Below are 24,992 nucleotides of genomic sequence, written 5' to 3' on the forward strand. Positions count from 1 at the left end.
GTCACCAAAACGCTGCCAGCTGCGTTTTAGTGACCGTCTAAAAAACGCGACGGAGACCAAACGCAGCCAAATTGATGCATTCTGAGCGGATCCTTATCCATTCAGAATGCATTAGGGCTGAACTGATCGGGTTTTGGGGCCGCTTGTGAGTTACACACTCTGTAAAACTGCCAGTCCATACCTGCTGAGCGACTAATATACATGAACCGTTCTGCTGTTACCTTGGTGTCATTATTGCCTGCACCGACACACTGCACCAACACCATCAGCTGCCATGGACCCTCACAATTCATCACCACCAAGGGCACCCCAACCAACACCAGGCAGGGGAACCTCCAGAACCAGGGTGTGCCCCGAAGGGAAGAAAAGTTGTGACCTTCTCATTACTGCACAGCCCAGGCGAGTGTCAGAGTGAGTAACTATAGCCATTATTTTTGGTACTATCACTCCTATCCTCTCCGCTCTCCACTGCAGCTCGCTGCACAAGTATAACATATAGTATAAACTGGGGGTAAAAAAAAGCAAAAAAAACTGGAAATTATATCAGCTGGGATCTCAGTTGTGTTTAGTTCAAGATGGGTTAAATTAGGGGAAGATAAAATTGATACCCTGTCTTTGTTGCCCATAGCAACCAATCAGAGCGCAGCTTTCATTTTTCCACAGCAGTTAAAGACATGAGTGCTGAGTTCTGATTGGTTGCTATAGGCAACCACGACCCTTTTTCTGGGAAATGGTTTTGAGAAATAAGGCCCACTGCGTTAGGCCTAGTGCACACCCTGAAAGTCTAGCCTGCTCGCCACCCTTAGCAGGGCTGTAATTATAGCAGTTTCTGCCCTACGAACCAAGTCTGAATACTCCCTAACTCCCTATCAGGGTCCAAATTAAGAGAAGGTGGAGCCAATACAAGTAGACGGGGTAAACTAAAAAATGGGGAGCTAAAACCTCCCACGGGCTGACCTACACTGAAGGGGGGGGAGTGTACTGCATATATATATATATATATATATATATAACATTACTCTCCGGCGCCTCCCTAGGCACATGCCCTCTTGTGCCTAGTGGGAGATACAGCCCTGCCCAGCACTCAACAGAACGCAGATCTGTTCCTTTATATCTATCGCCTGTTTCTAAGCCCTTTATGTCATCCGGCATCATCTGTCATGTTTTATGTATGAACAGCCAAAAGGGAACACAGACAATACATTAGGAAAAACGCCGCAGGTACAGAATACAGTGACAAAAATGGCTGCAAATTATTGATAAAGGGAAGGATGAGCGGCAGGTCTGTCACTAAGTGGATTAAAACTTTATATCGTTTGTGCTCAGGATGGTGGAGGGGGTCGGGGTGGGAGGATTTCTGAAAATTGTAGCTTTTCAAGGTTTTCAAGGTCAGAAGTGATGTGGCACTGACCAGCATGGACTATGTTCAGCGCAGGACAAAAATAAAAGCAAAGAGACAGAAAGATGGTTACAGCTAATTGAACATTTAAAGGGCTTCTGTCAGCCCACTAAACCGTATTTTTTTTGTTTGTTTACTAATAATCCCTATACTGCCAGCTCCCTATACATAAGTTAAATAATCATTTTGGTTCAGTAGAATTTTATAAAAAGCTATTTTTTAAATTACCTTGCTACCAGCAAGTAGGGCGGCTACTTGCTGGTAGCAGCTACATCCTCCGATCCTAATGACGCCCCCTCCGCATTGTGATTGACAGGGCCAGGGAACGGAATCGTTCTCTGCTGGCCCTGCCTGTTTGCATTCAAAATCGGCCGTACTTATCTTCAATGTGCGCAGGCGCACTGAGAGGCGGCCGCTCGCTCGGCGCTCCATCCTCAATGCGCCTGCGCCGATGACGTCACATCTACACCCGACGCAGGCGCATTGAGGATGGAGCGGCTGAGCGAGTGGCCGCCTCTCAGTGCGCCTGCGCACATTGAAGATAGGTACGGACGCGGCGCAGGCCCATGGATTTTGATTGCAAACAGGCAGGGCCAGCAGAGAACGATTCCGTTCCCTGGCCCTGTCAATCACAATGCGGAGGGGGCGTCATTAGGATCGGAGGATGCGGCTGCTACCAGCAAGTAGCCGCCCTACTTGCTGGTAGCAAGGTAATTTAAAAAATAGCTTTTTATAAAATTCTACTGAACCAAAATGATTATTTAACTTATGTATAGGGAGCTCGCAGTATAGGGATTATTAGTAAACCAAAAAAAACAAAAACGGTTTAGTGGGCTGACAGAAGCCCTTTAAAAGGGTTTTCCAGGACTTCAAGATTGATCACCTATCCTTAGGGTAGCCTGGTCATCAATATCATATTGTTCTGCTTTTGGGACCCTCCCCTTCCAGGAGAACAGGGACAGAAGTGTAACATGTAGCCCCGGGGCCCAAATGCAAAGTCACTAAGAGGACCCCCAACTATCATGCATCATTTAGAGTACTGGTCTCCTCATATGGGGAAGAGAGACCTTATGGGCCTCCTCAGGCTCCCGAACCTGGGTGCAACCACAATCTCTGCACCCTCTATAGTTACGACCCCTGAACAAGGGTCTGTTTATCCCAGTTCACCGAGTCACCAAGTCAACTTTTGAGAGTGATGTCTCTTTTTGTTAACTTCCATGGGTTTTTCGTTGTGTCATGGAGCCCATAAGTTCTGTGAGTGGCCTTGTTGATATCACAAAGGGTATTCACCAAGCTCTATTGGTCAAACTACTGTAAGATGGCATTGAACACAAAGCAGGTATCCACTGAGAATAGAAAATACTTCCAAAATATGGGGGGTAATTGAGGGCAATAAAGATATATCTTTGTCTTACCTGGCTGATCCGACCAGAACTCAGGTGTCATTATATTGGAATTGCTGCTTCCTGTAATAGAGGCAAAAATGAATATGAATTATAATATTCTCAAAGATTAGAGGCAAAGAGCATGGGTAAAAGACATAGCAAGCAGTGGTAGGGTCAGAAGATGGAAGGAAAAAGTGGTAATGTACCTACAAATGCCCAACATACCCCTTCATAGACACTGACTCTGTGGCCAGTATAGGGCTTATGGAAAGGCCCCTCCATCTGAAGTAGGCCCCATATCCTGTTCCAATGGGCCATGGGTGGAATGGCCATAGACCCTACAGGGAAATTTCCCGGTGGGCCAATGCCCAGAGGGTCACCTGAGCCCTCCTCTTGGCCGCCAGCCCTGACGCTCTCTGCATTAATTAATTTAGGTGCATTAGGCACTTATGCACCTGGCCGGCGGGCATAGGTGCCCTCCTGAACTCAATTGAAGGTGGGGCCACACGTGTAGGCAGGGCCAACTGTAGAATTGGGGCCTGCAATACTATAGAGCAGCAAAAAAATACTGCCCCTGCAGAACCAAATACCACAGCACAATATGAAACTGTATCATCATCCTGAGGACAGCGATACAGTTGAATTCAGGAGGGCACCTCCAGCCATTAGCCAGGTGTATAAGTACCTGATGTCCTAGCATTAATTAGTGGTGGGAACATCAGATTGTTATGTGGCCAGCAGCCGTGAGAAGGGCTCAAACGAACCCCTAGGTATTAGCCCACTAGGAAATTTCCCTGTAGGATTTATGGACAGTCTGCCCCTGATTGGCTCCATAGTCACCTCCAAATGGGTTGTCTTCTGCTAGATCTTTACTCTGGTAGGCCAGTTTGACCCCTGGGATGAGTTTATAGTAACCCCCCGGAAGGAATCCCATTTTAATTTTTGCTACATCTTCATCAGGTGACACTGATGACCCATGAAAACCCAATTAGGATCATACAACCCAGTGTGACCAATCAGAAAATTTGGATGAAGCTAAACCGTATCCCGATACAGCCAGTACCACCAGTAGTAGAACTGGCTTAGTTACCTATAGCAACCAATCAGATTCCACCTTTCATTTTGCACAGCTCCTTTAGAAAATGAAAGGTGGAATCTGATTGGTTGCTATGGGTAACTAAGTCAGTTGTACTTTACACCAGTTTGATAAATGACCCCTACATTTTCTTGTGTATTTCTGCTTTACAAAAAAGGGGAAATGTTCAGCAATCCGGTTCGGTTCCTCTGACATGAAGTAAAGAACGTCAGAGGAGAAATGAAGCTTAGAGCGGTTTCCATAGTTTTCTATGAGATTATCTCACACATCCGGTCCATCAGTTGTGATGCCGGATGCCATATAGCCCCGGACAGAAAGACGCTGCACAACAGCGGCTCTGTGCACTGACGCGCAGTCACGTATATCAGTAGTGCCCAGCTCACACGTGAAGCGGGTTTACGGAAGCCAATCTTATAGATTGCGAATTACCGTAAATAGTTGATCTTATTCTATATCTTCAAGTAATCCGGTTGATGACTTATTTCTTTAAGTTTGCAATGTCTGCCCACACATGTCAGCAAGAAAAGATGAGTGTTCTGCACATTTGTACATTTTTTTCTACTTTTTCCGCTGGTTGCTAAGCAACAGACACAGCGGATAAATCCAGCAAGAACTCCAGATCCTTTTATCATCTTAAATTATTAAAATAGCAGAAAAACAACTTTGTTTTGTCTTTGTGCGGTTTCTTCACGAGACCTAAGAAAATGGATCAAGTAAAATAATTTCAGAGCAACCAGAAGTCCAAACAGGCGCAGTAACTGGGGGCGTGGGACCCGACGGAGGCTGAATCGGGGGGGGGGGGGGGGGGGCTGCTCAGGGGTAGGTCGTGGGCTGCTTGACTTAGCAGATTTAACCGATTTAGTCCTGACCAGCGGATGATCAGGAATTTTACACGTCGCGTTCCAGCAGGACTATGTCATCACATCCAGAAGACTACAGGGGATCCTCTGTGCTTGGGTTCTGCCCCCCCATCCGTCACACGGAGATCAGGCAGTGCTCAGAACTTATTTTACGGAGGACCCCTCTCCTGGCATGTCTGCATCCCCCATGTAATCACAATTCTGGAGCATCTATTCCTATGACTCTATGTTGTGCCATTCCTCTGAATTGCTGGCAGTTTGCAATGAAGGTCCAGATGGATATTACCAGTTGTGTCCCTGCATAGTCCGCCATTGGCAGCACTGATTGGATAGTATCCGACTGTGCAGGGACACACCCCCATATAATAATAAAGAAATGGCACAACATAGAGTCATAAAAAAGATGCTCCAGAATTGTTATCACAAGGGGCAAGTAGTTGCTAAAACAGGCATGTCAGGAGAGGTGAGAGCTCCTCCTTAAGTTATCAAACTGATATTTACTGGACATTTGGTCCACCTGAGTTTTACCAGTTGGGGGGGGGGGGGGGGGGAGGGGGGGGGGTGCACTCCCTGCACAGTCTGGCAGTATCCAATCAGACTGTGAAGAGACACATCCCAACTGGTAGCACCTATCTGCACCTTTATGTAGACTGCTGGGAATTTAGTTCTAGATTTCTAGTAGGAATAATAGAGGAAAAGTATAACACAGAATTATTTTTACATGAAGAATGCAAGTGAGGGAGAAAATGAAAAATATATAGTATGATGCCGCCTGATTATGCCAGACACTACATTCCCAAATCTTATATGTGTCTACACATTCCTAAACTGGGGTAGCACTCACTTGGGTGAGGGGCTATAGATTAGACAGGATGAAGAAAGTATTGGTAATGAATAGCAGATGTTGGCTAAGAAGAACATGAAGCAAGCATGTGTTGTCCATGGATGAATGTATCCAATGGGGTATTAGAGAGGGTTTAAAGGGGTTCTACAGTTTATTTTAACTGATGATCTAGAGCAGTGTTTCCCAACCAGTGTGCCTCCAGCTGTTGCAAAACTACAACTCCCAGCATGTCTGGACAGCATTTGGCTGTGCGGGCATGCTGGGAGTTGTAGTTTGGCAACAGCTGGAGGCACACTGGTTGGGAAACACTGATCTAGAGGATAGATCATCAGCATCTGATCGGCAGGGGTCCGACACCCTGGACCCCCGCCGATCAGCTGTTTGAGAAGGCAGCGGTGCTCCAGCAGCACCGCAGCCTTCTCACTGTTTACCGCTGGCCAAGTGACGTCACGACTAGTATCAACTGGCCTGAGCGGGGCTAAACTCTGTTCACTTGAATGGAGCTTAGCCCCGTCCAGGCCAGTTGATACTAGTCGTGGCATCACTGGGCCAGCGGTAAACAATGAGAAGGCCGTGGTGCTGCTGGAGCTATCTGATATTCGTTGGACATTTGGTCCAACTGGGTGATACTAGTTGAGGGTGTGTCCCTGCACAGTCTAACAGTATCCAATCAGTGCTGCTAGTGTCAGACTATGGGTATCCATTTCTGGAGAACCTCACCAATCCTGAGACTGCATTTAAAGGGATTCTCTGGGAATTAAGAAAATGAAAATACGTATATGTTACTTTATTATAAATATATTCTCAAGTACCTTTCATTAGTTATAATGGCTTGTTTAGTCTCTTGAGCAATCATTAGGAGAAATTAAATGGCCGTAGTCATATTTATACACACAGAACCTGTCCAAATCACACAGGAGGACAAGTTACTTCACAGCACTGAGCTAAAGAGCTGCCTCATCCTCCTCTACTACTTGTCAGGGATTATGATCAGCTGAATCTCTGTAGGAATGGAGTTCATGAGGAGACATGAAGTACAGAGAGGAGGTGGGGATGTGGATAATGAGCAGCAGCACTTGTCTGCAGTCTCCGTTACTAGAGCCCCACATTACCACAGTCTGTCCTGTCCATCCTCTCTGTACTTCATGTCTCCTCATGTCTCCTACAGAGATTCATCATTCATCAGACATAGATCATAATAAACTGTGTTCATTATCACAATTCCTGACAAGCAAAGTAGAGAGGAGGATGAGGCAGCTCTTTAGCTCAGTGCTCTGAAGTAACTTGTCCTGCTGTGTGATTAGGACAGGTTTTGTGTGTACTGATAGGACGGCAGACATTATATTTCTTCTAATGCTTGCTCCCCAGACAAAACGAGCCATTATAACTAATGAAAATTATTTGGGAATATATTTATCATAAAGTAATATTTAGATATTTTCATTCTTAATTCCCGGAGAACCCCTTTAATGAAGGAGCTATGTAATACAGACAATCCCTACTACTGTATATTATTATGCTATGATTTTACTGTGTTAGTACTGTATATTACTATGTTAGGATCTTACTATGTTACTACTGTATATTATTATTATTATATTATTATTATTAGGCATTTAATGAAGGAACTATGTGTCACGGCTGTGTCACGGTTTTGTTGCTGTACGCCGTGACAAGTTTGCTGTGCATGCTGTTGCCAGGGGCAACGTGTCAGTTAGGCCTTGTTCACACATCAGTTTTTTGATCAGTTATTTCCATCAGTTATTGTGAGCCAAAACCAGGTGCGGGTTAAAAACACAAAACACGGGCAGATCTTTCTATTATACCTGATCTCTGTGTAGCCTCTACTCCTGGTTTTAGCTCGCAAAAACTGATGGAAATAACTGACCCAATAACTGAAGTCTGCATGTGTGTGCTCTGCCCCTTATATCTTAGTTCCTTCCCTGTCTGGTGCTGGAGGGGTTAACTTCCTGGCTGAGTGTGGCCACTTGGTGTTTATATTGCCTGAGGCTTTTAGGCTGGAGTTAGTTGTCCTCCAGACTTTGTTGGTGCTGGAGTTATGCTCTAGTCCGGCTTATTCCATCTGCCTAGTGCTTAAAGGGACACTGACAGGCCCAATAAGCATATTTAGCTATATATATGACAGTACAGGTCTTATCAAGTGTATTAAAATCATCTAAGTATCCCCCCTGTCCACCTTATAAATACCGAAAACTAAAGTTTTATAACCTGCTTGCAATCTGCCCAAGGGGCGGCGTTTCATCTCAAAATGCGCCCAGCCAGCCGCTCCCAACTGCCGTTCTGAAGCCCCGCCCAGCTCATCAATATTCACTTCGCTGGGCGGCGGCTACAACTCTCCCTGACTCAAGATCCTGTGCATGGCCAATTCAATCCTCTGGGCACGTCCTTCAGCGCATGCGCCCGGCATGCGCAGGATCTTGAGTCAGGGAGAGTTGTAGCCGCTGCCCAGCGAAGTGAATATTGATGAGCTGGGCGGGGCTTCAGAACGGCAGTTGGGAGCGGCTGGCTGGGCGCATTTTGAGATGAAACGCCGCCACTTGGGCAGATTGCAAGCAGGTTATAAAACTTTAGTTTTCGGTATTTATAAGGTGGACAGGGGGGATACTTAGATGATTTTAATACACTTGATAAGACCTGTACTGTCATATATATACCTGAATATGCTTATTGGGCCTGTCAGTGTCCCTTTAAGGACCACCTTGTGGAACATCAAGGTCTCAGCAATGTCTTTCCTATGTTATCCCGGTGTCTTCTTCCCTTCACTACCCTACTTTATGTGTGGTGTTGTTTGTATGGGTAAGTGTTATGTCTGGTTGTTTGTTACATGTCTGGTGGTGTTTGTTGTTCAGCATGTTTGCTTGACATTCCCCTATCTGTGTGTCCTCCGTAAGGGGGTGTCAGAGTTCCCCGGAGGGGGAACTACAAGTCTGCATGCAGCTCTGCCTGGGGCTGCCATGCGTCTTGTTTGCATGGGGGTCCCAGCAATAACTGGTGTGCTGGATACCTGGGTGTGGTTGTTTGTACTGTGTCCTGTATAGTGTGTGGGCATCAGTACTCATGCACAGGTTCCAGTCGTGGTGGCTACGGCAGGTAAGTGTGTTGTTCGGTGTGCTTACCTGCTGATCCAGTTGCTGTATACGGTCCCCACTTTTTCCTTGCAGTTAGGCCGGTAGAGACTCCTGTTCATCTGTGTCTGGGATGAACAGGTCGTTTCAGCCCTTTCACTATTTGAGGGATTATCAGGGCGACTCAGGGTCCTAGGTTCCTGGGTATGAGCCACCCTACTATCCAGGTCCACTCATACGGATAGGAGTCAGGGCGAGGGTTAGGGAAGCAATAGGAGGTGACCTGCTCCCTTATCCCAGTCTCAGGCCTAGTTGTTTTTCCATCGGGTCCGCATTGTATGGTGGGGAGTTTCCCCCACTCCCCACCATGACACTATGTAATACAGACAATCCCTACTACTGTATATGATTATTCTATGATTTTACTGTGTTAGTACTGTATATTACTATGTTAGGATCTTACTATGTTACTACTGTATATTATATTATTATTATAATTATAATATTATTAGGCATTTAATGAAGGAGCTATCTAATACAGACAATCCCTATTACTGTATATTATTATGTTGTGATCTTACTATGTTACTACTGTATATTATTATGTTATGTTCTTCCATCATGACAATACAACCGGATGAATAGATCCGGTTGTATTATCTCTAAAATGGCCAAGGCGGATCAGTCTCTAAAACCATTGTAAGTCAATGGGGAATGGATCCGTTTTCTTTTGTGTGAAAGAAAACGGATCCGTCACCATTGACTCACATTGTGTTTCATGGCGGATCTGTCTTGCTCCGCATCCCAGGACACACTCAAAAAACGCTGCTTGCTATGCTTTTGTGTGCGTCATGGGAATGCAATGAAACTGAATGGAATGCATTCTGGTGCTGTCATGCCCTGCTCTGACTATGTGCGGAGGTCGGCCAGAATAGCAGCACGTGTTTAGTGTTTTGTTTTGGAGCCATGCTGGATCCGCCTCCCATTAAGTGCACTGGGTGGGGTCATTAGTTTAAATAGCACTCTATCCCAGTGCTCTGAGCGGGTTATAGAAATCATTCTGGAAGGAAGGTTGTCTGTTCCAGCTCAGAAAAGATAAGTGTGGTTTCAGTTTTTTGTTTGCTTTCTTGGTTATGTTGGTGTCATCTCTCCCATCCAGGTTCTGTGCGAGCAGGCTGCTCCTATTCCCCTTTTCACCATCTCAGGGAATCTAGGGTGTTTTAGCCCAGGCACGAGGACACATCATTCCTACCATCAAGGTTTGAATGTGGGCTGAGCAGAGCAGAGAGAGAAGTCAGGGATTTGCTAGGAGGTGACCCTTCCCCTTCTTCTCGCCTAGAGCCTGGTTTGCTGGTTAATCTGTATGTCTGAGATCCTGTCCGGCGTGACAGGTGCACTCTGTTCAGTTTTGTCCCCATTGACAATAAATGGGGACAAAACTGAAGATCTCAATAGCGGAAAAGGGAAAGTGCAAGTGTGAAAGTAGCCTTACCTTGTTACTACACTCTTCAACATTGAAATTGCAAAACCAAGAAGGATAAGCTGTAAGGTGATGCAAATCATAGCAGGTGTCACTAAGATCTGCAGATGATCACATTTTCAAGCACCTAGCCCCAGGGGAGGACTGGCCATAGACCTTTCAGGGAAATTTCCCAGTCGGCCAATGCCCAAGGGGCCGCCCAAGCCCTCCTCTCTGCCGATGGCCTGGGACATAATGAGCTGACAGCAGTAATTCATCTGTGAGAATCAGGAACTCATGTACCAGGCCTGCCATTGTGTTGGTGACCTCACCTACTTATGTTGCCTTGCCTTCTGTCAATTTGGACTCCCTTACAACAAGGGGCCACTTTTATTTATTTTTTTAGGGCCACTTTAAGTTCCACTCTACCCCTGCCTATCTCTAATCTATGGCATGTGGGAGGAGCATAAAGGCCAAATTGAAAGCAAAGTCACACATGAAACCTCAGATGAAGTGGTGGGGTGAGATTGTGTGATGCCTCCTGCTCTTCGATGTGCCAGTTATCTCATTGCAAACTGAGAGGGACAGAATCCTTGACCTGAGACACCTTGGTTTATCACTCCAGAAGATCGCTACGTGCCTAGACGATGTCAGCAGTGTTCTACATTGTCCCCAATAACAAACTGGAATGGCAGCAAAAGGTGCACAGAGGAGAACCTCTGCTCAGACGAATCAACAGATTACAAGAATGACACCTAGTGATCCAATCTGTACTGCAAGGGAGATTGTCACATCCCAAGCCTAGGGCGGCAAGCAGAGTCTACTCAAACCATCAGAAGGCATTTTTACTATATTAGTCTACGAGCCAGATGTCCAGCTACAGGTGTTCCACTGACCTCATACCACCGCTCTCAGAGGCTACCATGGTGCACAGCAAGACCACATGGAGGCTAGACGTTTAGTGACGTTTACTTCCTTGTGTGGTGCTCAGACTTGATGCTGAATATTTTGAGAGTTTTGACAATTTTGTATCCATTTTTTTTATCATTTGCATATCATTAACATGTCTATTGATCCTGTGATTTTCCATAATTCCATGACTTTCCATTCATGGTGTTGCAATTTCAATTCTGAGGAGTGTATATTACTAGATTATTATGTTACTGTGTTATTATATAAGTGTTTTACTAGGTTACTATATTACTATGTCGCTATATTACTATGTTACTATGTTAGGATGTTACTATATTACTATGTTACTCTGTTAGATTTAGGTCTTTAGAGTTCTATAAACTTTAAAAGAAACTTTTGTTCTGTGAATCACATAAGACGCTGCACGGGACATCTGGAAATTTGTATTCACAGTGACTATTTTTTAGTTTAAGCTTTCTTCAAGTGTGAAAGGATTATTTAGTTTTTCCTTTGCCTCAGGCAGCAGGGTGAGAACTCATCCGTCGTGTGGCTGAGAATTACTGTTTGAACAGTTGTGTGTACCTCACATCTGCCCACGTATAATGGAAGTCTGGAGGAGAACATTGCTCAGTGCTTATGCCAGAGGTCTCAAATACTGGGGTTTTCAATTAAGGGCACAATAGATAATATTGGTGCAAAACAAAGAACCCCCCCCCCCCATAGAAAAACAACACTTTACAAGTGACAACCATTCATTTGAATTATGTTATATACAAACAAAATAACGCACCCAGATAGAGATGTCGGATTGCTGCAAAACTCGTCCTGCAGTCATGTCTCAGGCAGATATATAAATGATTACAAGTGTGATCTGATTAGACAATGGATCTTGCCACAAGAGGGCGTAAAAGTGCTTCCCAGCTTGCCTATGAAAAGGCTCTCAGAGGCTACTTATAGGTAGTGTACCTCTTAGCGTGAAAATGCTTCCCAGCTGGCCTATGAAAAAGCTCTCAGAGGCTACTTATCGGTAGTGTACCTCTTGGCGTGAAAATGCTTCCCAGCTGGCCTATGAAAAAGCTCTCAGAGGCTACTTATTGGTAGTGTACCTCTTGGTATGAAAATGCTTCCCAGCTGGCCTATGAAAAAGCTCTCAGAGGCTACTTATTGGTAGTGTACCTCTTGGTATGAAAATGCTTCCCAGCTGGCCTATGAAAAAGCTCTCAGAGGCTACTTATGGGTAGTGTACCTCTTGGCATGAAAATGGTTCCCAGCTGGCCTATGAAAAAGGCTCTCAGAGGCTACTTATCGGCAGTGTACCTCTTGGCATCAAAATGGTTCCCAGCTGGCCTATGAAAAAGGCTCTCAGAGGCTACTTATGGGTAGTGTACCTCTTGGTGTGAAAATGCTTCCCAGCTGGCCTATGAAAAGGCTCTCAGAGGCTCTTTTTGGGTAGTGTACCTCTTGGTGAGAGATTTTTGACTGCTAGACAATTTGCTCAGTTGACAGAGGTAGCATCACTGGACTGCGAGAAGCAGGATAGTTGTTTGGCACACTGCCCGCCATCTAGGCTGTTCTGACCTGGCTGTTAGGAGGTGTTGGGAGCAGTGGTTACGTGAGCGCATGCACAGTGAACTGGCTCCAGACAGCCCAAACAGACCACTAGTAGACAGTATTGTTTGATCCTCCGACAAGCACGATCAGCTCCTACAGTTTTGTTGTCCCCCATCTAGACACATGGGGCACCTTCATTACACACCCCTGTCTCTGCCCAGACCAGTATGTCATGGCACCCATTAGGTGTCCTGCCATTGACAGCCAGCCCCTGTTGTTTGTATTGGTGTCATGAACGAGAAACCTGACCTGCTACGGACTGGAACCATATTATCTTTAGAGACAAATCCAGGTTGTTTGGGATCCCACGGCATTCGGGTTTGAGTATGGAGGACTCATGGCGAGCACTGCCTTTGCTGTGGAGTGACACACTGCCCCAACTGCTGGTGTGATGATCTGGGAAGCCATCGCATTGTCTCCTATCTCCCACTGAACAGCTGGGGGAGGGCTTGTGCTGCAGTCAGTTGCCTTACAGCCAGAGGGAGGTTTGGATGAATGTGAAGGGAGAAAATTAACTGTTTCATTAGGATCAAGGGAAAGCAGGGGATTAAGGGGGAATATTGCTTTGATTTTTGTGTTCCTTTCATATATAGTAAGTCTGCAGGGTGCACGCTCTACCGTATTTATGACTTACATGTAACTCTCATATTGACGGTCATATTGCACTTTGGTGATGTGTAAGCACAGTGTATCTCTTCCTAATGGAAAGTTGGCACTTTTTTCAGTTTATATGAGCAGTGATTGATGTGGAAGGAAGCGCCCGAGGGAAGCCCAGAGGCTATGTCTGGCTACAGTATGTGAATTGAAACCTCGGGCTTATCTCACAGCCTCCAGCAAAGTCAAACAACCCGCAAGCATTTCAGGTTTATCACAGTTCATTAGATAGGGCCGGATGAAGCCTCCTATTTCGGCAGTCTACAGACAGAACTGCTGTAAGTTGTTCTTCAGGAAGTAGAACCGGATATATAAGGCTGGGTTCACACCTGCGCGTTCCTACGCGCTGTAAAACGCTCAGCAGGCAAAAAACAATGTTTTCCTATGGGCATGGTTCTCACCTGAGCGTTTTACAGCGCGTACGAATGCGCTGTAAAACGCCCTACGCCCCAAGAAGTACAGGAGCTTCTTTGGGGCGTATTGTCGCGTTTAACACCTCTGTTTTTCATTGTAGTAAATAGCAAGAACGCGCGTATGACGCGCGTTTCCAAAATACAAAAACGCACCAAAATACGCCTCAAAAACGCCCAATAAAATCACCTGTAAACAGCGTTTATCGAATACGCTCAGGTGTGAACCCAGCCTAAATGAAACTGGTTTCAGACCACAATATAGGTGTCTGAAGTGGGACTTAAAGAGGACCTCTCACCTCTCCTGACATGTCTGTTTTAGTAACTACTTGCCTTTCCCAAGTAATAACAATAAAGGAGTATTTATTCTTATGACTGTATGTTATGCTATTCCTCTGTTATTCTGTCTAGAAGTTATAAATTGCTAGCAGTTTGCAGTAAAAGTCCAGCAGGGTGTTACCAGTTGGGGAGTGCCCCCGCACAGTCTTATACTATCCAATCAGTGCTGCCGGTGTCAGACTGGGCAACTGGTAACACCCAGCTGGACCTTCATGGCAGACTGCTAGTTATTCATTCATAACTTCTAGAAGGAATAATAGAAGAATGGCAAAACATAGAGTCAGAAGAATAGATGCTCCAGAATTGATATTATATGGGGTTGCAAAAACTAACATATCAGGAGAGGAGAGAGGTCTTCTTTAAACTGCTGAATTGAAGACACTACAAGATCTTGACACTCTTGTCAGCAATCTAACAGATGTTTACGCTGTTATGGTAGCCTTACACTTTAGGTAGCTGTCCAACAAGTATCCTTCTTGAGCCCATCATACAGTACACATGCACACTTGGCTCGGCCAAGCATTTATATGCTCTGAGTAGGGAGAGTGGAGACACCTCTGATGGTCGTTTATCTCATTTATGAACGGAAGGATTAGGCATGTTGAAATAAAACAGCAAGGAACGCACCGCCAATGACGCACGGTGAGGCAATCTCCTCAGGCGGCACAACCTAGAGACAAGTGGCAGTGTCGACAGGGGCACTAGTTTCTCTATATTCAACCGTATCGCCGTCCTCAGTATTGGGGGTGGCAGGATGGGGTGTTGAGAAGGTGGGAAAATGATGGAAAGTAGGAAACTAAGATGTCTGTTTGTCAAACTCTGGCTGAAAGAAATCATCATGGCGGTCTGTCCCGTATGGAGAAGATGAAAAAAGAGAACATCTACATCAGACGAGACTTCACTGGACGTAAGAGGTATGGGGCGCTGTATTACCCTGTATGTTTTGTTGGGCTGTATGAAATGTTTTCAAAGTATGTCTTTAACAGTAGGGCGGGAGGGAGGATTTGGCATGGGGGGGGCGCCATTTTAATTTTTGCCTCAGGCAGCAGAAAGGCTAGGTGCACTCCTGAGAACATCTGGCATCTGTCAGGTGCTCCCCATTAGATGGTTGGCTGGTCCTGCTGAAATGAGCAGATTTGTGATTTTCATTTTTTACATTAATCATGGGAGAACCCCTTTAAGCTGTTTCCTGGCAAAGTCTTTTTCCCCTCTCCGCCTGTAGAACACTTGCACACATGGCCAAGCTGAGCATGCACTGTCTGTTGGGGGGAAGGGTTGGGAGAGGTGGTTGTAGTAGATTCTCACAATCTCAGCTGAAGCCATACCTCGTCTTGATCCCATGCGGTGAACGACTGCCATGTGCGGTAATCTGCCCATTTCATCCTGCGGCCATCGCTCATCCATGGTCCCTCAAAAACTTGGTCCGTGTTATGACACCTAAAGAGATCAAAGACATGACTTTAGCTTATTGAGTTCCCAAAATTTTCATCTATACAGTAACGAAGGGCATCTCTCCATTGATTTGTATGGAAACTGTGTAATGCTTTATTTCACCTGCTGGGGCGCTGCAGGGAAATTATTGACAAGCGATCGCTAAGGATCACAGCAGGAGACCTTGTAGGGATCATCTAAGGGCCAATGCACAGGACTGATCAGTGCCTGCTCAGTCACTTGCATTTACATGCAGTAATCATACCTTTGGACAGGGATGAATAATCGCTACTAGGATCAATCACCCCTATATATTTTCAGAAATGATGCGGGAGATTTATCATACCCACTGGGACAGAATTGTGGAGACAACCAGTTGCAATTTTTGACCCGTTTTGTGCAAAAATATATGGCTTTTGTTATATGCGGACGGGTCATGGGCAGGACAGGAAACCTTTACCATTACTTACGCCATGTATTAGGGATCCAGGGCCTGGGCGACCACCGACCACCCTGCTCCCTCACGTGTGATGCACAATTCATTTCTCAGTCACTTCGGCAGAAAACTTTTATATTTGTCAGCCGGGAGGACCTTCTCCTTCCTTCAGGTTGACTTCTCTAGCTAATTACCTGCGCCTAATTGCTCAGGAAGCCGCTAGTCTGTGTGACCTCATTCACAGAAGGTCAAAAAGCCAACCAGTCGGAGGTCATGTCCCTACTAACAATAGACTCCTTTCATTTCAGGAACATGGTGAAATATGAGCAGAGCTATAGGGTAGTGACAACTATGGCCGTGCCCTGATTAATATTGGGTAGGACTACTTCCCACCAGGTCTCCATCAACTGTTCTCCAAAGACGACAGTGACAAATATTATATCGTTTTTATTATATCGATATTTGAGACTAATTTTACTCTGTTCATCTGGTTTGTGTTATAAAATGCTTTTTTTTGTCTACAAAATATACACTACCAGAAAATGAAAAAAGAACACCGGGAACACTTAAAGGGGTTCAGTAACTAGCATTTATCATGTAGAGGAAGTTAATACAAGGCCCTTACGAATGTATTGTAATTCTCTATATTGCCTCCTTTGCCGGCTAGACTCATTTTTCCGTCACATTATACATTGCTCGTTTCCAGGGATTACGACCACCCTGCAGTCCAGCAGTGGTGGTCGTGCTTGCACACTATAGGAAAAAGTGCTGGCCTCTTTGGTGGCTGGGACTGCAGGAGCATGCAAGACACACATCCCGACCACCTCGAATCTGCAGTGGTGGTTGTTACCCCTGTATAATGTGATGGAAAAATGAATCCAGACACAAAGGAGGCAATATTGACAATCACAATACATTAGTAAGTGCCCTGTATTAACTTTCTCTACATGATAAATTACATTTGCTGAAGTGAGACAACCCCTTTAATGTAACTGAGCTGAGACTGACAAAGTATAAACGAGTGGTGCTTGGTCAACGACCACACAACTGAGGTGGTGCCCCCTTTATTTTAGGTTCTGCAGCAGGGTATGCAGCCATCAGTGGCAAACAATAGTGTACAGTAATAAAAAGTTCTCATGAGGGCTGGAGAGCACCTACTGCCATCATCCGTAGTGCCAGGACAATGGAGGGACCATTGAACAGCCTTCAGTATGTCCAGGACATCATGGAACCAGTCCTACTGCCTTTTTTGACTAACGCTCACCCACACATTGCTCGTGCTACACAACATGCTCCTCAGGGTCTCCAGCAGCTTTCCTGGCCAACTTGATCACCAGATCTGTCCCTCATCGAGAATGTCTGGATGGGGCGACAGATCTCTCATGCACAGAAACCAACAACCACTTTGGCTGAACTATAGGTCCAAGTAGAAAGAGCTTGGAATGACCACAGGAGGACCTCCAGCATCTGTATGACCGATACCATGACAAAGTGGCAGCCTGTAACCCTGCCTCACCATATACCCTGCAGCAGAACCCAAGATAAAGGGGCACCTCCTCAGTTGTGTGATCGCTGACCGAGCACCACTAGCAGTTTATACTCTGTCAGTCTCAGCTCCTTCACATTAAGTTTTCTAGGTTTTCTCTTTTCATTTTCCAGTAGTGTACAAAAGTGCGTAAAAGTAAAACACAAAGACAAAAACCTGGAGATTTTTTGAAAACATTTCCATTGGCACAATGGATACATAGAGCAGAGGTGGCCCTAGAGCATAAATCTAAATGTTGCTGGTGCGTGTCATACAGAAGACCCCAGTGTTTCCTTCCTCATCACTGATCATGGAGGGGGGACCTGATCATGGTCGCACAGTCCATAGCAAAGGTAGACATGGCCAAACTGGACCTCTTACTTTTCACGTTGAATGAGCCCCCTCTATGGTATTAAAACCCTTCCTTCTACAGAGGCAAATACTGTATAGTCTGGGAAGGGGGGGCAGTTATGGACCACGCATTGGGGCCTAGGAAGAATGTTGTGTCTGAAAGGGCCCCCAAATATTATTGTATGCATCAATTATAGTACAGGTCCCCTCAGGCCTAATTATGCCTGCTACCTTTGCACCCCCAAATTTAAAGGGGTTGTCCGGGTTCAGCTCTAAGCTCCCCTTCACTCATTTATCTAGAAATGCTCCAATCCGGCGACGTAACCGGCTTTTTCTCAGTATGATAGGCAGAGGCCTAGCAGTGAGCCCGGTGACGTCACCAGCACCTGTGGGCGGTCTATAGTGCTGCCCTAGCCTGTAAAATAGCCTAGGGCAGAGCTAAGGAATGTCCACTTGTGTCAGTGATGTCACCGGGCTCACTGCTAGGTGGAAGTCTCTGCCTAGCATACCCATGAGAAACCCGGTACGTCACCGGTAGTGAAAAAAAGCCCAATAAATGCTTCGATGCTCCACTCATACAGGCCATCAATATCAGATCGGCGGGGGTCCGAAACCCAGCACCCGCGTCGATAAGCTGTATGAGGAGACGGCGTGCGTCTTCCCTCTTCCTGTCTGCTGCTGCTGTCCCATTGACATACATCAGCGGACAGGAAGAAAGAAGGGAGATGGCACATGCACATTGCGCGCCGTCTCCTCATACAGCTGATTGGCCGAGGTGTCGGGTGTTGGACCTCCGCCGATCTGATATTGATGACCTATCCTGAGGATAGGTCATCAATAGTAAAGGCCCGGAGAACCCCTTTAAAATCACATCCACTTTTCCTTGTACTGTAAAGCGTTGCAGATTTGCAGCACACCAGTCCCGTGTGGACACCCACCAGTCCCGTGTGGACACCCACCAGTCCCGTGTGGACACCCCCTTACGGATGTTACACATTAGACTCGTCTGTTACAGCCCCGCAGTGTGTCCTTGTGAATCCTTCTAGCAGTATTACATTACACAACAGGAAGCGGCGCACCCCCTCCATGAGCACCTGGGCACAGGCAGGGGCACGTCTTGCTGTAAGCTTAGCTCTGAATGCTGGCTGGGCGCAGGGAGCGAAACGCGTGGCTGTGTGCTTTGTGCACACAATGTGATGCTTTCATGCCACATTCCAATCCCTAATGCAAACAATGAGTGAAGCGCAGTCATTATTCTACAGAACCTGATATTTCGATCGTCCAGCTCTCACATATAGCGGCGGAACATTCTGTACGTTTATGGCGAAGAGCGCGTATTTATTTGTAAAATCTGTGATGTCTTTGTCTTTTGTAAAAATTTCAGAAAGTGGAAGAGGCCAGAGGAACCCACAAGACAGCACCCTGACTCACCACTTTTGTGGAACGGACATATGGAAGCGGAATGCACACAGAGAAACTTACGGTACATTTTTTTTGCAGACCCATCAAAATGAATGGCTCCACATACTGTCCGCAAAAAAACCCGGAACGGACACGGAAATAAAATACGTTCGTGCGCATGAGCCCTAATGGAGGTTCTGTAGCTGACATCATATGGGTGTGTTTTTCTGGTCTGTTTAGTGATATTTTGTATTTGCTCAGTATGACGGCATTATTTATGTGTACAGTATGGCAGCATAATCTATGTATACTGTATGGTTTATTCAGTTTATAACAAGTTGTGATGAGCGAAGTACTGTAAAATTTGATTTGTCTGTTTCTCCAAATAAAAAATAAAAAAATTGCTTTGTGATGAATTACTTCGTCACAAAGCGCATTTCTTTGTAAGTAGTGGGTGCAATGACAGGGAGCTGGGATAGCGTCGCTCCCCGTCATTCATACATGATTGCGGCATCTGACATTAATACTGAAGTGTAAGATAAAATAAAAAATGAAATCATACTGCCTCATCCATTTGATTGCAATGGGCCGGCCACCGCCATCTTTATCTACCGCAAAATTTGGCTGGTGTTGTGACGTCATACGTCACGGCACATGGGATTTCGTGTGAGATCTTCAATCAAGATGGCAGCGTCCGGCTCTTCACAATCAAATGGGTGAGGTAAGTATTATTTCTTTTGTTTTTTATCGCCATTCAGGAAAAACTTGATTTGCTACCACAAAGCACGAGGTAATTCGACTTCGTGGTGAATCGAATCTTCCCTGAAATTCGCATCGAAATCCACTTCGTGGAGTTCAATCCGCTCAACGCTAATAATGAGGCCGCTGTATCTGTTAGGGGTGCATTTATATGCATTTGTGTGCGGGCCACATCTTCATGCCCATCGATACCCCTTGTCAAACATAGGATATCTGTAATACTGCCTGTCAACTCTCATACTTTAAAGGGGTTTTCCAAGATTTTTTTTAATGATGACCTATCCTGGTTGGGTCATTAGTATCTGATCGGTGGTGGTCAGACATCCGGGACGCCCACTGATCAGGTTTTTGAGAAGGCACCGACATTCCTGTGAGCGTTGGGTCCTTCTGGCAGCTTACCACGTACAGTGCCGTACATCGTATAGCAGCTTTGCTTGGTATCACGCTCTGCCCCAATCACTTCTATGGGTCTGAGCTGCTCCAAGGCCCCGTGACCGATGAACGTGTCGTCACTGGCCTTGGAGAAGCTGTGAGAAGGCTGTGGCGCTACTTCGAGCACCGGTGCCCTCTCAAACAGCTGATTGGCAGGAGTCCCGGGTGTTGGAACACACCAATCAAAAACAAAATCTCAGAAAACCCTTTGAAAGGGGTTTCCCCACAATTTAAATTTATCATCTATCCTTAAAGGGACTCTGTCACCACTTTCTAACCCCCACTTTTAAAACTATAGTTCTGTCCATGGAGCCCCTGTGATTTCAATGGTGGTGTTATATGCGAAATCCGCAGGCTCGTTTTGGTAAAAAAAACTTTTATCTAACCTGTCAGTCATGAGGATAAGGTGCCCAGGGCGTTTCTCCCGGTCTGAACATGCCGCCGCCGCCGCCGCCGTTGGTGCCCAGCTCCTCCTCTGCCTTGAATTTGCGCCGCCTGAATGTCAAGAAATACGCCTCCGGCTCTCCCTCAGTCCCCCCTCCTTTTCTAAAATTTCGCGCGTGCGCACAGGCCTGTGCCTGATGCGCCCGTGCGGACTTTTCGATTCAGCCTCATTGAGCGAAGTGCGCATGCGCATGCACATGCGCACTTCGCTCAACCTCCCGCTAACGCGAACACTGCTGCACCCGCGGGATCTTAGAAAAGAAGGAGGGGGGACTGAGGGAGAGCCGGAGGCGTATTTCCTGACATTCAGGCGGCGCAAATTCAAGGCAGAGGAGGAGCTGGGCACCAACGGCGGCGGCGGCTGGCGGCATGTTCAGACCAGGAGAAACGCCCTGGGCACCTTATCCTCATGACTGACAGGTTAGATAAAAGGTTTTTTTACCAAAACGAGCCTGCGGATTTCGCATATAACACCACCATTGAAATCACAGGGGCTCCATGGACAGAACTATAGTTTTAAAAGTGGGGGTTAGAAAGTGGTGACAGAGTCCCTTTAAGATAGGTGCTAAATGTCGGATGGGGGCCCAGAATCTCTCGTTGCTCCAGACTGCATGACCCCAGTGAGGGCTCCTTTGGACAGTCACTCCATTCAAAGTGTATGAGGCTGATGTTTGTAAGTTTCCAGCAGTGAGACCCCTGCAATCACATATTTATTATCTTGACTATGGATAAATTATAAATGCAATTTGTTGGAAAAGCTACTTTAATAAAAGCATATTGCTAAAATTTGCCACCGATTGCTTGATCTGACCACTGGGACTCCCATGATCTCTAGAGTGAAGGACCAAAGCCCCTTCAAGAACATATGTGGTCATATATGCTCATGAAAACTGCAGTAATGGTCATTGGTTCCAGGGATTGGTGGGGGCCCAATAGTTGGACACAGGATAGCACATTCTAGTATTCAGAATAAAAGAAGGAGAGAAGACATGGGAAGGACTGCAGGTCCGCATTGGACCCTTTAACATAATTGCCTGATGAAGGGTCCAATTTGGACCTGAAACGCGTTGCAGTTTAACTAATAAAGGCTATTCCTGAACTGTACCCTGACGGTCTCTGGAGGTAGCGCTGCGCGTTGAAGTCCCTGTTCTCTCTCCCTTGGACCCGTTAATTCTAGTATTCGATATATTGACAAAACCAGTCCTCCATTCATGAAGCCACTGAAATGATTTGTGATAGCTCAGTAGTTGATGATTCAGATATGTATAACCCTTTGCAGACAAAGCTGGATCTCTGGGTTTTCCAGGCCATGAAATACCGGATTGTAGAAAGGATTCCTCCTGCTTTTCTGACCTGCACATCACTGAGATGTCTTTTTGGCATGAGGTGGCATTTGCACTTTTCCAGTTTTGCAGAGCCAGGATTTGCATTACAGATATTGGAATGCCTTATGGAAAACGTTACACAGAGCCACGCGTTTCACTCTGGCTGTTTATTTTTTCATGCTTAACCTGCACTGAATGCTTACAATGTGAGCATGCCTCTGCCTGCGCTCAGGTGCTGATCGGGGGCGTCCACCATTACCTCTTGTGTAACGTAAGACTGTCAGAAGGACTCAGGCGAATAAGGTGACACAGGAAACATCTGAGGAGTATTAGAGATCATTTACCACATTTTGATGTTTAAGAACTTCTCCCCCACAAGCGAAATACTAGTCTCTAAGGCTACTTTCACACTAGCGGTTTTCTTTTCCGGCATAGAGTTCCGTCACAGGGGCTCTAGACCGGAAAAGAACTGATCAGGCATATCCCCATGCATTCTGAATGGAGAGTAATCCGTTCAGGATGCATCAGGATGTCTTCAGTTCAGTCATTTTGACTGATCAGGCAAAAGAGAAAACCGTAGCATGCTACGGTTTTATCTCCAGCGAAAAAAACCTGAAGCTTTGCCTGAATGCCAGATCCGGCATTTTTTTCCATAGGAATGTATTAGTGCCGGATCTGGCATTCAAAATACCGGAATGCCGGATCCGTCCTTCCGGTCTGCGCATTCGCAGACCTCCAAAAATGAGAAAAAAATAAATACCTGATCCGTTTTGCCTGATGACACCGGAAAAACGGATCCGGTGTTGCAATGCATTTTTCTGCTTGATCAGTCAGAAAAAATTACATGCCTTTGCATACAGTTCAGGCAACGGAGCTGCCTGCCGGAATCAAACAACGCAAGTGTGAAAGTACCCTAAGACCTCAAGTGTGAAGTTATCATGGTCTCCTACACTTGAATATAGAAGTTAGGCTACTTTCACACTAGCGTTCGGGGCTCCGCTTGTGAGTTCCGTTTGAAGGCTCTCACAAGCGGCCCTGAACGCATCCGTCCAGCCCTAATGCATTCTGAGTGGACGCGGATCCGCTCAGAATGCATCAGTCTGGCAGCGTTTGTCCTCCGCTCAGCAGGCGAACACCCGAACGCTGCTTGCAGCGTTCGGGTGTCCGCCTTGCCGTGCGGAGGCAAACGGATCCGTCCAGACTTACAATGCAAGTCAATGGGGGCGGATCCGTTCGAAGGTGACACAATATGGTGCATTTTTCAAATGGATCCGCCCCCCATTGACTTTCAATGTAAAGTCTAGGCGAATCCGTCTGAATACAAATCACACTTAGACTTTTTTAGTGAAATATAATGCAAACGGTTCCGTCTGAACGGATACCATTGTTTGCATTATAGGAGCGGATCCGTCTGTACAAATACCAGACGGATCTGCTCCGAACGCAAGTGTGAAAGTAGCCTAAGACGACCCATAACAAACATAAAAATGTGACTTCCTCCTGGACATCCCTAGCAACCTAGGACAGGATTTTTCTGCTGGACCTTATGTTCTATCCATGAACCTTAGGTTGATTCCCCACACTCTGCTTATCTTTTAGAAGCCAGTCTAGGCCACGTCTAACCAGAGACATCAAATTAGCATCATGGCGCATCCCCATGGTGGTCTTTTCTCAGACACTCATGACTTGAGCTTCCTTGTGCACCTTCTCCATTATGTTGATATCTGGTCTGGTCCGATCGTTCGACTGACAGCTATTGAATGTGTATGGCTGTCTTAGCCTTAAGGAATGTATACAAAGACCTACGTATAAGTAGGTCAACCCTTCAGTTTGACCTTGATGTGTTGCACATTTGCTTTTCCCCTGGAGCTGTAAAACTATCATGATCATTCAGATGATGGAGGTGTCTACCACATTAGCTGATGATAATATTAGAGGACGACAGGCTTCCTCTACCGACAACTGGTCAGATTTTAAAACCTTGTTTTCTAATGAAGGTTCACAGCTATTGGAGTACAGAGGAGGTCTGATCCCAATTTGGCCCTGAGGAGAACCAATGGTCCCTCTGCCATGAGACAAGACTAGTATTATAAATGGCACATGGTAGGTGGAGGGTCTAGTTGCAGATTTTGCATTAGGATACAGAAAATACACCTTCGGGTTCACATAGGGTCAAAAGGAGATGGAGACTTGAGGTGGGCTCTTGAGTTCAGACCTCCTAACTGTGAAGTGACTATAAGATAAATTGCTAAGGTACAAGCCAATCTGGAACATTACTGTGGTCTATTCCTCAGGTACAAGCGTCTCTTTGCTCCTCCACACATTCCTATTTTGTTTCCCTCTCATTTCCTATTGACCTGACATGTGCCTATGATATATATATAACCAGCACATTCAGGCTCGGAGTATATCCCTCCTGTGTGGAATCTCTTCTCACAGAAGCTGTAATCATCATAAAACATAGTGAGATATGAGCTACATTTACCAAGCAATAAAAAATAACCCTACGATCTCCAGTGTGCGTTTTTTATAGAGTGAGACTCCTGCCGTAAAATATTCATAGGCTTTAAATTATCTAATATTTCAGTCTAATGCCCCATGCAAGGTGAAGACCCTCTAGTAGTTGATGTTATCTAATTGATAGGGACACGTCCAGCATTAGAGCTGTAATGGGAAAGGTCAATTATTTAATAAAAATGTACTTCTTTATATCGAGTCATAATTGCAAATTTATGCAAGTTTAGAAGAAACAGAATATCTATCTATCTATGTATCTATCTGATATCTGATATCTATATATCTAATATCTGTCTATCTATCTATCTATCCATCT

At 45.7% G+C, this 24,992-nt stretch overlaps 1 protein-coding gene across 1 annotated transcript in view; it reads right to left on the reverse strand.

Annotated features, from left to right (window-relative positions):
• Positions 1 to 24,992, reverse strand: part of AMOTL1 (angiomotin like 1) — a 105,012-nt gene that overhangs the window by 76,688 nt on the left and 3,332 nt on the right. The window contains exons 2-3 of the mRNA XM_044287359.1: positions 15,381 to 15,492; positions 2,815 to 2,865 (exon numbers count right to left, since the gene is read on the reverse strand). Coding sequence (XP_044143294.1) covers positions 2,815 to 2,865; positions 15,381 to 15,459 — 130 coding nt within the window. The 5' untranslated portion in view covers positions 15,460 to 15,492. The remainder of the gene's footprint in view (positions 1 to 2,814; positions 2,866 to 15,380; positions 15,493 to 24,992) is intronic.

Source organism: Bufo gargarizans, chromosome 3 (genome assembly GCF_014858855.1).
Source record: "Bufo gargarizans isolate SCDJY-AF-19 chromosome 3, ASM1485885v1, whole genome shotgun sequence".
Taxonomy (NCBI): domain Eukaryota; kingdom Metazoa; phylum Chordata; class Amphibia; order Anura; family Bufonidae; genus Bufo; species Bufo gargarizans.